At 34.1% G+C, this 14,984-nt stretch overlaps 1 protein-coding gene across 1 annotated transcript in view; it reads right to left on the reverse strand.

The window, feature by feature from the left end:
* Positions 1-14,984, reverse strand: part of Impbeta11 (importin beta11) — a 277,003-nt gene that overhangs the window by 111,593 nt on the left and 150,426 nt on the right. Inside the window, exons 13-15 of the mRNA XM_090391468.1 lie at positions 5,989-6,094; positions 3,271-3,434; positions 2,948-2,988 (exon numbers count right to left, since the gene is read on the reverse strand). Coding sequence (XP_090247594.1) covers positions 2,948-2,988; positions 3,271-3,434; positions 5,989-6,094 — 311 coding nt within the window. The remainder of the gene's footprint in view (positions 1-2,947; positions 2,989-3,270; positions 3,435-5,988; positions 6,095-14,984) is intronic.

The following is a 14,984-nucleotide window of genomic DNA, read 5'->3' on the forward strand; positions in this document are numbered from 1 at the left end:
CCTGCTTTATATATATATGTGTGTGTGTGTGATTGTATATGATATAATATATATGATCATACAAGGGTGGTCTGAAAAGTTCTTGGCCTCGACCATAGATGGCAACACTATCTACAAGATTTTTTTTTTTTCGAAGTTGGCACATCTGTCATAACCATCCATGTGAAATTGCAAGTCATTCTATCAAGTAGTTTGTGTTATACAGCTGTCAGAAGCAAAAGTGTTGTCTGTATCCCTTGAAATGGATAAAATTGAGTATCGTGAGGTTATAAAATTCTTTGTAAAAGAAGGTTTAACGGCAAAAGAAATTCATTTGAAGTTCATAAAAGGTTATGGGCACTCTTCTCCTTCATTTTTAACAGTTAAGAAATGGGCTGTCATAGTACTATCATATCCTGTACACCCCTTGAGGGTACATGTCAGGAATTTGATGATGATGATGATGATGATGAGAAATAGGCTGCTGAGTTTAAGCCTGGCCTTACCAGCCTTGAAGATGATCCACGTGAAAGATGTCCAAAAAGTGTAACACCACCAGAAATTATTGATCAAGTGCATGATATGGTATTGGATGACCGGCGAGTCAAAGTGCGTGAAATTGCTGAGACTGTGGGCATTTCAAAAGAACATGTAGGATATATTTTGCATGAAGAATTGCAAATGAAAAAGCTTTGTGCAAGATGGGTGCCACGCTTGCTCACAGCAGATCAAAAACGCACTCACATGAAAATCTCTGAACAGTGCTTGGAGCATTTTAATATGAATAAAACTGATTTTGTGCATCAATTTATTGTAGATAGGAAGTTAGTAATGATGTAATTTTTTCATGTAGTACTGTCATATCCTGTACACCCCTTGAGGGTACATGGCAGGAATTTGATGATGATGATGATTTATTACTATGGATGAGACTTATATTCACCATTACACACCAGAATCCAAACAGTAGTCAAAACAGTGGACAGAAGCCGGTTGTTCAGCACTAAAGAAGACAAGTCGGTTTCGTCAGCAGGAAAGGTCATGGCATCAGTGTTTTGGGATGCTAAAAGCATTTTGTTTATTAATTATCTTGAAAAGGGTAAAACAATAATCAGGGAATATTATTCCGATCTTTTAACCAGACTAGACAAAAAAATTCATGAGAAAAGACCCAGTTTGCAGAAGAAAAAATCATCTTTCATCAAGACAATGCACCTGCCCACAAAGGTGTTTTGGCAATGGGAAAATTACAGGGTTCTGCACTATGAATTGTTGGAACAACCATCCTATTCCTCCGATTTGGCTCCCTCTGACTTCTATCTCTTCCCCAAACTAAAATTCTTCCTCACTGGTCAGTGTTTTTCTTCGAATCAAGAGGTGATTGCAGCTGTAGAGGGATATTTTGCAGATCTTATTGAGAACCACTAGAGGGACGGGATAATGATGCTGGAGCAACACTGGAATAAATGTATTAGTCTTAAGGGAGATTATATTGAAAAATAAAAATAATTTTGAAATTATAAATTCGTTTTTCATTGTTAGGCAGAGAACTTTTCAGACCACCCTTGTGTGCATGTGTGTGTGTGTGTGTGTGTGTGTATATATATATATATATGATCACTTCATACAATTTTTATTTTAATTTTTAATTAAAAAATAGTTGCAGTGAAAAGACACATTCTGATCTAAGGATGCTCCATAACATAAAAGCTTGGCTTATCGCTTTATATCAAAATATTACAAATACATCTTCTTAATAGTCAAAAAAAAAAAGTTCTCTCTTTTAATTCAAGACTTTACCTCTGAACATCTATTAACTCTATAAAAAATCACAAAAACCTGTCCAATCATTAAATACTATTAGGACAATAAATAGAGATGCAAATTGATGATGTAATGATAAATATTGAAATAATAACATTTCATATATATATCCCCCAGAGATGGAAAGAGAGCTACAGAAAGACCAAAGAAACCATGAGATGATGAGATTAAAGAGATAGCTGGAACTCGGTGGCATAGAAAGGACTGAATGGAAGACTCTGGGTGAGACCTATGTTGGACAGAAAATGGCTGAAGAAAAAGAACACTATGTAAAAAAAATATTTGTTTAATACATACAGAATTTTTAGTTAAGTTTCATAACCATTTTCAATCATACGTATGAAAAGAGATAAACATATTAGAATAACATGTTGAATTGGATTTAAACGGTATTGATGTGAACACAGATTGATAAGAAAATAACTATTTATTAACTTAAATGCTAATATTTTGCTGGTATTATATCCAGCATCTTCAGAGCACACAAAACAGTTTGTTACAAATGCGAGACAACTACAATTTGGTGTAACAGTGGGGCTAGTATAAGTAATTTAGTATAAGTAATTTATAAGCAATACCGTTTAAATCCAATTCAACACGTGTAACGAACACATAAGCCTATCCACGTGTTTAAATATTAGAATAACAATTGAAAACTGATTGCATATGACATATTTATTAGCAGAAGGATAACTTCATCTATAAATATTAGAATTCAAAGAAATAAATATAAATAATATAAATTATTTATACTTATTTCTATAAATATAAACTTATTTGACACAGGAATTGGGTATATTACTAAGGATGACTTCCCAAAATTGGAAAGTTTAAGACAGTTGATCTTGTCGAGGCTGTCTATGGATACAGACTTTATATAAAGAAAGTTATGGTTGTCCAAGTAAAAAATAACTCGTGTGTGTAGAACTTAAGTTTTATTCCAATGAATTCTATGAATTTCCAAACTGGATGCAAAGAAACTTGATGGTCAATTTGGCAAAGAAGTCTTGCAACTCTTTCCAACACTCACTTTACACATGGAATAGAAATTCAAACTCAGAGCAACATTTTCATTTTTCAGAGCAAAATTATCATTTATTGCAGTTATCAATTATATTAATTTCAAGACATGAAAATAACTTACTGGAAGAAACTGCTCTATATTGAATTCAAAATCATCTACTGGTGTGATAAGTCAAAGAAAAATATTATTAGAAAACTCTCATATTACAATAAAAATTTAGAATAAATATTGTTAAAAGTTGAAAATAAGTTATATATAAAAGAAAATCAGGAAAATATAATTTGCAGTGTAATATTACATGATGGTAATATAATTTATCAATTTTTCAATAATACAAAATTTCTGATTTCATTAATTTTTACTTTGCAAACTTAATAACAGTTAATGCTTAATAATCACATCTTCCTCATTTCACTTGCATGAGTGAAAATAGTGAAGGATATCAACTTTAAGAGTATTTGCTGCTGTCAGTCGTACTACTAAATCTTCTTTAGAATCTAATAACGGAAGAATTGTTTCATATAATACTGGCCTCAATTCTGGAGAAAGTTTAACACCAATCCACTGTCCAATTAGCCATATTACACGCCTTCTTACTGCCCTGTAACTAAAATAAAAAATAATCTTTCTTTAAACTGCTGGAACAAACACAGAAGAAATCTATTTGCATTTTTAACTTTCAACAAACATTTCAGTATGGCTAACTTTTATTTAACTATGAGTTACCATTTATGGATTAATGATGCCAAGGTCTAAGGAATCTTAACTATTTTGTTATCTCACCTCATCTTACATTATTATTCTAAATTTCCTGATACAACCAAATACCATAAATGTCTATTACTTACATATTTTCTTCTGGCTAGTTTGTCTGTTTTTTGGGATGAAATTTTATGGGAAAAAAAACAACAACCCTGCTACTACCTCACCTTCAAGTGAAAAGTCCATATAAAAATTCTTCAAGTCCCAGACAGGATACAAACCCAGGTCTTTCCAACCAAAGGTCATCGTTGATACCAGTTTGGGGGAGGGGAGGGTGAAGGTGTTTTTTTTTTTTTTTTTTTTTTTTTTTTTTTTTTTTTTTTTTTTTAATTCAGGGACCAAGAGGCTACAAATTCAGAGAGACAGAGAATAGAGCTATGGGTATCCTTGCACCTAGCCAATTTCTACATAGAACATATTCTGAAAAACATGCTCTTAACATTGCCATTCTAAAACGTGTCAGGTTGTCAGAAACATATTCTATATGATGTGTTTTTCCATTTGGCCATGTGACTCAGACACATTAGACATTCTCCTCTATCCCAACAACGAATATCCCCAAATTCAATTCATGAAATAAATAAGTCAGGTTTTCAGAATCATATTCTATATGATGTGTTTTTCCATTTGGTCATGTGGCTCAGACACATTAGACATTCTCCTTTATCTCAACAACCAACACTCCCAAATTCAATTCATGAAATAAATAAACAACAATAATAATAATAATGAAAGTCTGATCTTTCTAGACACTTTAATCAACAAGCATTTTCTTGATGACATATTTTCTTTCATAGTTTACAGAAAACCAACTCACACAAGCAGACATATTCACAAACTTTGTTAATTCTCTCTCACCACAATCTAGTATTAAAACTCTAGCTAATAAGAACCACCAACCTCTGTCTTGACCAAGTTTCCCTCACAGCTAATCTTATTCCTATTGGTTACACCTTATCTAATGGCTACAGTTCTAACTTAAAATAATTGATCCTCCCTCTATCACATAACTCTCTCAACATACCGATTATAATAATACTATTACTATTCTTTATATTCAAGATGCTTAAGAAAAAATAGCTAGAACTTAAAAGAATTATAATCTCTGCACTGCTTTCAAACCTCATATCAAGCTGACTATCCCTTTCTGCTCCTCTAAAAAGTAATTTCTAATCTCAGTTCCAGGTGTATATAACGTTCCTTGTACTTGCAATTTATCTTATTTCAGACAAACTGGAAGATCTACTAATATCTATCTGTGAGAACACAAGAAATACATCTGTTGCCACAATTATGGTCAGTCAGGTTTAGCAGACTAAGCTATGCATATTTTGCTGCAGTGAATACAAACATGAGACTTTTGTCTTTTGGAATCAGCAGTGGATCTTAAAAATTAATCTAACCTCAAGAGAATTGTGAGAAAACTTTCCAAGATATGGAAAACTGTAATTCTTAGAACAATGAAGGCTACCTACTAGCACTTTTAGAGGATGTTCTTCCTAGGACTCACAGGCAATGTTTCCTCTAAGCTAGGAAAGTAAAGTAAATGTAGAAGTCATATCTTCTGAACAGCAGTTTGGTTAACCCTGGGCCAGGAGGAAGTGATTTTTGAAAACAACCGTGCTTACCATAATTTACATTTTATAAGTTCCAAAAATTAATTTTAAAATTTGAAATGTTACACATACTATTTATTCAACTAAAAATATAAATGTACATAAAAAATACATATCAAAAACAATGATGTTAAAAAGTAACTTAGCATGAGTCACTGCCAGTCCCTCTCAGTCTTTATTGTCTTTTGATGGTACACTTCGTTAATGCATTGTCTTTGACAGTGAATGGGAGACTGAATCTCATATGTGGGTGTGAAACAATTTCCGACAGATTATTTCTCAGATATTACATGCATGTGTGCATGCATACATAAATGCATGTGCAAGCGCACACACACACACATCCTAATATAATAACCTCTAAGATGTGCAAAGTGGAGAACAATGAAGAGCAGTTTTTGAATGAATTTCTACAGCATTTTTTTTTTATAGATTAAGCTGCAAGTCAATAATAGTTGGTGACATAACAAAGTGTAATTTTTTTTTAAAATAAAAGCATGTTTAATAAATATGCTTTCTTTCAGCAACTTTAATATCATTTATTTTAATCATGATACATGAAGACAGAACAATATTACAGGAACTCTTCAATTTTGATGAGCTTTCCACTGAAAGTGAACGGCTCTGCGAAATTCAGCTACTGTTATAAATATTTTAGATGAGATGTTTTCAAGTTTCATTCCTCCTTTCTGATATCCCAACCATCTAAAATATCTCAAAGTAAAACTAAAGTTTTTTTTATTCATGTTAATAATAATAGACTTTCAAGATAAAGATTCTTACCTTGTTTCCATTACTTTCAGCTCTGGAATTAGAACCTGTACAAACCAATTATCAAAGTCTACTTCATCATACAGATCAAAGGCTGCCAAACCAACGGCATTGTATACTGAAAACAAATTTATTATTATAATTTCAAAGCAAAAAACTAGTATTTCATTTTTTCAATAATTAATTCAGAGAAAGGCCTTACTAACATATGAAAAAAATTAAAAAAAAAAAAAAAAAAAAAGAACCAATGCATATATACAGGCAGTCCCTGGGTTACGGATGAGATACGTTCCTGAGAACGTCTTTAGGTCGGATTTATATGCAACTCGGATCCCTGATGAACGGCGCGTATATGGTAATAATAATAACAATACTATAATGGCTCATATATGGCAATAATAATACAGTGTAATAATAAAGATGCTGTGCCAACGAACCACTTATGTCACGTGGGTTTGTTTATATGCACAGAAGAAACTAGTTTGCGAATTATTAATTATCCTTATGGGAAGCCTCAGGAGCCCCGTTTGTAAGTACGGAATGCCGTAAGTCGGGTCATCCATAACCTGGGGACTGTCTGTATATAATATTATTATATTTAAATAAGTCAAAACATTTTTGCAATCTATTACTTATTGCCTAATGCAAATGAGAATTTTTTTTTTTACTTATTATTTAATTGTACTACCTTAGTTAAACAATAAATAAAGAATCCCTCTGTTGGTTGTGATACAAGATACTAAGTTCAAGCAACAGTAAGAGCAGTGCATTAATTTTTAGATCATTTAATTCATTGTACAACAAAATGGCATTATCCTACATCATTAAACATGAGATAATCAGCAGGTTGTAGAAACTTTCTACTTGTGATAATGGAAACTGAATTATTGTAACTTGGTGAGAAAACTGAAGTAGGTTTTCTCACCTTTTCTCATAGTTGGGATCTCTCACTGGAAAGAAATATTGAAGCAGTCTGTTTGAAACATTGGATTTTCCTCAAAAATAAGAGTTTACTTATGTCATAGCTGGGATATGTGATTTTACAAAAAAGAGGATCTTCTTCTTTTTGGCCATTTTCTGTCCACTGCTGGTCGAAGGCCTCCTCCAGTTCCTTCCACCTTTCTCTGTTCTTGGCAATGGTTGACCAATTTTATCCAACAAAATTTGACAATTCATCAATCTACCTTCTTTTAGGATGTCCTCGGCCTCGTTTCTCTTCTTTTGGAATCCAGTTCATAGTATGGTGGTCCATTGCTCATCTTCTCTTCTGGATAGATGTCTGGCCCATTTCCATTTTAGTTGTCTGTGGTGAAGAATGATATCAATGATATGAGTCTGATCCTTAATTAATTCAAAGGATCAAGTAAGATTATATTCTCACACGTTCCTGCAAACCCTCAGATCAAATACTCCAATCATAGAAAAGTAATGCAAGAAGCAAAACAGCTCATAGATGGCATGGCATATGCAACATATACATGGAAATTATAAATTATTCATTGTTCCCGTTATCCATATTTGTGTAATATAAAACAGTTTGTCATATATGAAAAGCCAAACGGCTATAGGGTGATAAATCATGAAAATTATGGAAACAACTACTGCAAGAGTAAAACTTTAGTTTAATATAAACCAAAATAAACACTCTACATTTCGACTTTCACATTAAGGTCATCATCATCTGGAGTATACATATATATACAAGCTGCACTACAATCTACATGGTATGCTGAAGTTACTGATCAACTATTAAAACTATTGGCGGCCTGAGCTCTGGTAAAAAGAAAAAAAAAAAAGCCTTACTACATCAAAGCTAGTCCTGTTATTATTATTATTTATTAGGTTACAAAATTAATTGGCACTGGCTTAAAATGAAGAGAAATGTTGGTAGAGAGAGAGTCACTTCTTTCACAGATACCTTTATATATTGTACAGTCATTTTCAATACTGAAATGAAGGGGAGGTTGCTTCCTCCACAAACACATCTATAGATTACATGATGCAACTGTTTTTGGCCCAAATCAGTCCAAGGCTTTTTTTGGGGGGGGGGGGATTGCCACAGAAAATGCATTCCATTGTTCAACTGATTTCAAATGATTATTCCTTGGCTGTTCTATCTACTTCATCTTAAACAAATTGGTTAACATATTGGATTCAAAAATGTCAGCAAAGTACTGTAAAAGCAGTAAGTTAGGTGCCATTAGGAAGCTGATCGTTTACTGATATTATTATTATTAAGAGACCTCCAGGGAGTCAGAGACTCATCGAGGGAGGCCACATACTACACACACCAGCTATCATACTTATTCTTGAATTCATTCAAGCTGCTTGTACTCACAACATCCAATGGCAATCCATTCCAATCACGCACCACCCTCTGAGAGAAAAATCTAGCCCTCACACCCCTTCTTGGCTGCCTTCATTCTCAGCTTCCAAGGATGCCCTCTCATCCTTTCCCCACCCTCCATAAATTGAAATCCTGTATGACCCTTTCAGAAGTTTGTAAGTCTCAATCATATCACCCCTCTTTCTCCTGTTTGCTAGTGTCTGCATAATCAGTATTCCACAATCCTGATATCATTTTTAACACTCTCCTTTGTACTATCTCCAATATATCAGAATCACAACAGAAACCAGACCTAGTTTCCATTGAACAGAACAGAATTTACAAAATTCTGTACAAGACCTCACCCTAAAAAATGGTTACAGCCAAAATACTATCAACAAAATTGTTATGTTATGTTAAGTTATTGTCATGTTAAATTACGACATCATTTTCACCATGACAAAACTATCTATATGAAAGAATGTTTCTCTGATGTTGTCTTAAATAGAATATAACTCTGATGTAATTCATTTAATTTATTTCATTTATTTATTGTAATTTTATTTTATTTTCACTAGAGGTCAGGCCAACAGAATAACCATTAATCAAATCATTGTCTCTTCAGTATACTATGTGAAAGTGTAATTTATGTGTGTGTATATATATATATATATATATATACACAGAGACACACACAGGCAGTCCTCGACTTACAACGGGGTTACGTTCCAACCTCTCTGTCGTAAGTCGAAGACTTTTGTTAATTCTTGATTTGTTTGATTTCTGTTATAATATTTTCATAAATTAAGTTTCTATATAACTTAAAACAGTGAAAAATGTATAAACTTACATAAACATTTATAAATTATTTATTAGCACATACAAATACATAAATACAAAATTAAGAAAGAAAATTATTAATTATATGAAGAGCCAAAGGCTTCAATTCGGCGACATAAACTTATTTAAGTTAAGGGATATTACATCCCATATTGTTTCATAGCCAAATAAGAAACTCAAAGAGTTTCATGCCGAATATAATAAATATACAAAGTTCGGCGAGTCCAAGCGTAAGCAAATACCTGGATAGTGTTACAACTGACCCTTTAGGGAGTGCAACACTGAGGCAACTCATGGTAAGGGTGGAGCAAGCTCTGATCACTATTCTTGATATTTCCCCATAATGTGAACCCCACCTCCTAGGAGCTGTATTACTGTTCTACATTATGAGCGAGAGAAGGTCACTACCCAGACCGGTTTCAACCTTTATTGAGGTCTCATCAGTGAGTAGGTAGACCTAGAAATACCAAGTTTGTAGCAAACAGAACTTACGTCGCCGAATTGAAGCCTTTGGCTCTTCATATAATTAATAATTTATTAGGACACCTTAATTTATTAGGGCAATTCTCATAATTGGGTACATGTAAGTTCTGTTTGCTACAAACTTGGTATTTCTAGGTCTACCTACTCACTGATGAGACCTCAATAAAGGTTGAAACCGGTCTGGGTAGTGATCTTCTTTCACTCATAATGTAGAATAATACAGCTCCTAGGAGCTAGGGGTTCAATTATGGGGAAATATCAAGAATAGTGATCAGAGCTTGCTCCACCCTTACCATGAGTTGCCTCAGTGTTGCACTCCCTAAAGGGTCAGTTGTAACACTATCCAGGTATTTGCTAACGCTTGGACTCACCGAACTTTATATATTTACTATATTCGGCATGAAACTCTTTGAGTTTCTTATTCGGCTATGAAACAATATGGGATGTAATATCCCTTAACTTAAATAAGTTTATGTCACTGAATTGAAGCTTATGGCTCTTCATATAATTAATAATTTATTAGGACACCTTTTTGGCAATTCTCATAGTAGGGTATATGTAAGTTCTGTTTGCTACAAACTTGGTATTTGAATTTCATTGAATTTCATTAATACCCTTGGAGGGTAATGGAAGGCAATGCTGTAGCCAATGAAGTTCTAACTGAGGCTCGGCTATTGCTGTTATCCTCCTGCCATGATCAGAGCTTTAATAGCTCAATAACACCTTATCCCTACACTGTCCTCTACAGATAACGGGGAAGATGAAAAGCATTCTTGCTTCGCCCCTTTAAGCCAGTCCTTATAAGGACTAAACTTGGTATTTCTAGGTCTATCTACTGACTGATGAGACCTCAATAAAGGTTGAAACCGGTCTGGGTAGTGACCTTCTCTCAATCATAATGTAGAACAGTAATACAGCTCCTAGGAGCTGGGGGGTTCACATTATGGGGAAATATCAAGAATAGTGATCAGAGCTTGCTCCACCCTTACCATGAGTTGCCTCAGCGTTGCACTCCCTAAAGGGTCAGTTGTAACACTATCCAGGTATTTGCTTAAGCTTGGACTCGCCAAACTTTATATATTTACTATATTCGGCATGAAACTCTTTGAGTTTCTTATTTGGCTATGAAACAATATGGGATGTAATATCCCTTAACTTAAATAAAAAAGAAAAATTTAAGAAAAAAATACATAAATGCATATCAAAAATGGTGCACTTACTTTACTTTGAAATTCCTTTAAATATTAGTTAACATAAACAAAAAAAATTATTAACAGTGTCTTTAATTAAAGAGGTGAGTAACTGTAACTTATTTGGACGATATGTTTATTTCTCACGATCGGGAGTAGAAATAAGAAAATTGGTTAATGTTGTCTGTTGGATTTTTTTCTTTCTTTCTTCATATATTTCGTATAACACCTGACTGCTTCTTGAATTTGCTTTTTGACTTTGGTGAAGCGATCAGCGTCTTGACCCATATTTTTGAGTAGCTGAAGTCCTGTTCTTGATTTAGTTTAGAAAATACTTCAGCTAATCCTTTTACAGTAAATTTTTTTAACGATTTCTCTTCTTCGTCTTCCTCATTATTCCTTTCTTCTCCTACAACTCTTTCGTTTTGGAAAATCAAGTCTTGATCAGTCAGTTCACCTTCTTCATGATCTGCTAATTCTTCTATATTGGTAAAATTGATTTTTAAATTCAGTTTTCTTGCAATTTCACTGATTTCTTCAACAATTAGTTCTAACATACTATGCTCATTGTACTCTTTGAGTGTCTCCTGCGGTAGTAACTTCTTCCAAATTCCTTGCATACATTGTTCCGATACTTCCTTCCATGAAGTTCCAATGTTATGGATATATTGTTTAATATTGTAATTTTTCAAAAACTCGAGTAATGTTATAGCATAAGAGTCCATTGCTGTTATTGCTTGAGAAAATGTAGTTTTCAGGTAATATGTCTTGAATGTAGCAATCGAACCTTGATCCATAAGCTGAATCACAGCTGTTGTATTGGGTGGTAGATACATCACATTTATATTTTCATTCAAATCGCCGATGTGAAGAGGATGTCCTGGAGCATTGTCAAGCAGCAATAGAATTTTAAAAGGAATGTTTTTTTCAAGACAGTAGGCACGTACTTCTGGAATAAAACAATCTATGAACCAGTCTTCGAATAAAATAATTGTCATCCAAGCCTTAGGATTACTCCTGTAGTACACCAGCAATTTATTCTTGTCAATGTTTTTCAAAGCTCTGGGGTTTTGTGAACAGTAAACAAGAAATGTTTTAATTTAAAACCAGCAGCATTTCCTCCAAGAAGAAGTATAATCGTAATCCTATCTTTAAATGCCTTAAAACCAGGCACCAATGTAGCTTCTCTGTGAATGTAAGTTCGTTCTGGCATTCTTTTCCAGAACAGTCCGGTTTCATCTACATTAAAAATATGCTCTAGCAAATATCCTTCGTCTTTTATCATCTCTTTCAGATTTTTCTTGAAAATTTCGGCACTTTCAAAATTGTAACTAGCAGCTTCTCCAGTTATTCGTATGTTATGCAAGTTAAACTGGTTTTTGAATCGATAAAACCAACCTTTACTAGCGTTAAATGTATGCTCGCCATATTTATCTTCTTGTTGTTTCCTTAAATTGTCAAATAGGCTGCGTGCTTTTGTTTGAATCGTAAACAAACTGAGAGGAATATTCTTGTTGATTTGATCATCTATCCATATCATTAAAAGCTTCTCCATTTCATGAATTGGCCCTTCTCTTTTTTTCGTTAAAATTGTACATTTCATATTAACTGTCCCTTTAGCTGCCTCCATTATTCTCGATTTATCTTTTATGATTGTTGAAAGAGTTGAATGTGATGGTTTTTCTTCTCATGCCATTTTACCAACTTTCTTTCCTTTGTCATATGCTTTAATCACCTTCATTTTAACATCTAAACAACTTAAAGCTTTCCTCACCTTTTTTATGTTGGAATTTTCATCAGTAGTTTTACTTCTCTTACTGGACATGATAGGGTTACGACGAGATACAAAAATTGCAATGAGAGAAAAACGAGCATTTCGACTGCTGATTAGCAACTAACGTGCCAAAGGCTGTGATAAGTTAGAAGTGGATGAATCATAGCAGTGGCTATTGCTTATTGGTGATAGGCTTTGCTTGTCGACTAACGGCAACGCTGCAATGTGTATACAAAAGCAATGTTTTGCTTTTACAGCATATACATACTGTATGTATGTATATGCTGGCGGCAAAGTTAAATTAGAGAATTTTTAATAATAATAATTTCTGGCGACAAAGTTAAATTAGAGAATTTTTAATAATAATAATTTTGGACATCGTAAGTGCGAATCGTCGTAAGTCGAGGACTACCTGTATATATATATATATATATATCCGTATACTCCAGATAATGACCTTAATATGAAGGTCGAAACATCGGGAAATTAAAATAATTATTTATAACATTTTGTAGAGTCCATAATTTGTGTGAAATTTAGTTTACAATTGATATCAGCAGGTGAACCCTAATATTGAGTATGTCTTTGGTTTTGATCACCTACTGCACCATCTGATAAAGACTTTCCACCAATGCAGACATCAGGTGGAATTTGTATCCATTCCTCCACCAAAGCAGCAGTGAGTTCAGCAACAGATTGAGAATGTGCAGCTCTGGACCTCAATCACTGCTCCAATTCGTCCCACAGATGTTTGATGGGATTGAAGTCAGGACTCTGCACAGGCCAGAGCAGTCATTTAACACCCATCTCTTCATAACATTCCATAATAGCTGCAGCTTTGTACAAGCATTCCCCAGGGTGCCTCCACACCCTGGAAACAGGTGAACCTTGATTCATCACTCCAGAATACCATTTTCCACAGATCAATTGTCCAGTTGACATAATCTTTGCAGGCCAGACAAGCTGCCTTGTTCATTGTTGTGATGTTTAGCCTGTGTGCTGCTGCTGCTCTTCTGTGGAAACCCGGTAAATGGAGTTCTTTTCAAACAGTATTAGTGCTAACCATGGTATTACTCATGCTCTGGAACTCATTGGATGTCTGTGCCGGTTTTTGCATTCCACCCATTTCAAACCCTCCTGCCCCTGTCAGTCATTTTCGACAACCGACCTGGGTGTTTTGATGCACCAGTGATGCCAGAATGTCTCCATTTGTTGATCACATCGTCAGCCTTTGATTCTGGATGCTCAAGTTGAGTGGCAATGGCATCTCTCTCGAAGTCACTGAGTTCAAGTCATGTTGCATGAATTCAATTGCTATGATGAAATACTGCTACCTACTACAATTGCTATGATGAAATACTGCTACCTACTACAATTGCTATGATGAAATACTGTTAATAACCTAAAAACCTATACACTGGTTTTTAGGTTATTAACAAATATCGGGATAATTCTTGATAGATAATGTAAGTTGAATGAACAGGCTATGGAACATATGTGAATTAAGATATTTTGGTGACAGGAATTTAAATTTAGGAATTAACTGAGAAGAAAACTAGTAATACTAGGATAAATGTAAGTTTAATTATTATTATACTTCAAATGAGTTATTATTATAATTTATATGAATGGGGTGCTTAAAGATCAAAGCAGTATAGCTGAGAGGAGACTTCCACATAGCCTTTAAAGGAATACAGAGAACCAACCAGAACTTCTCACTTAATGTCCATTCCTCACCTTCTTATGATGCACCCCTGTTAGATATCTACCTGGATACTGAACGAATGAGAATGGGCTGACAATTTGGAATTTAGCCGACAAAGTTGTATTCTTATTGGCTTAAACCACAAATAAAATGATGGTACAACATAACAAAATTTCATGCCGGCTGGGACATCGCCCAATTAAACAAGGACCCCATTGTTTTTGCCAGAGAACCCATGCAGAACAGCCAAAAGTCAGCTACTGGAACAACTCCTGAAACAACATCAGCATCACCAGAGTTCAAGATCAGAAACTATCACCAAGTGATAGTCAGTATTATAAGTCGGAATGGCAAAGAAATGAAGCTGGCTGAGGAAATGGATATATACCAGATTGACAAAATAGGGGTGAATGAAAGAAAAAAGACAAAAACTGCTGAGATCTTTTTAACAATAAATGCAAAATTTTATATTCAGTCAATAACAATCAGAGAAAAGAAGGAGTAGCTATAGTATTCAAGACTAAATAGAAGGCTAATCTTCTTGAATGGCAGGCAATATCAAATAGAGTGATGTGGGCAATTTTAGAATGAGGAACTGAACAATAAGAGATATTTGTGCCTATGGTCCCACAGAAGGTTCTACCAAGATAGAAGTGGAGGAATTTTTTGAGGCTTTAGAGAAAGCAACTG

The sequence above is a fragment of the Typopeltis vanoorti genome, chromosome 4 (genome assembly GCF_054136105.1).
Source record: "Typopeltis vanoorti isolate ZY-2024b chromosome 4, IOZ_Tvanoo_1.0, whole genome shotgun sequence".
Lineage (NCBI taxonomy): Eukaryota > Metazoa > Arthropoda > Arachnida > Uropygi > Thelyphonidae > Typopeltis > Typopeltis vanoorti.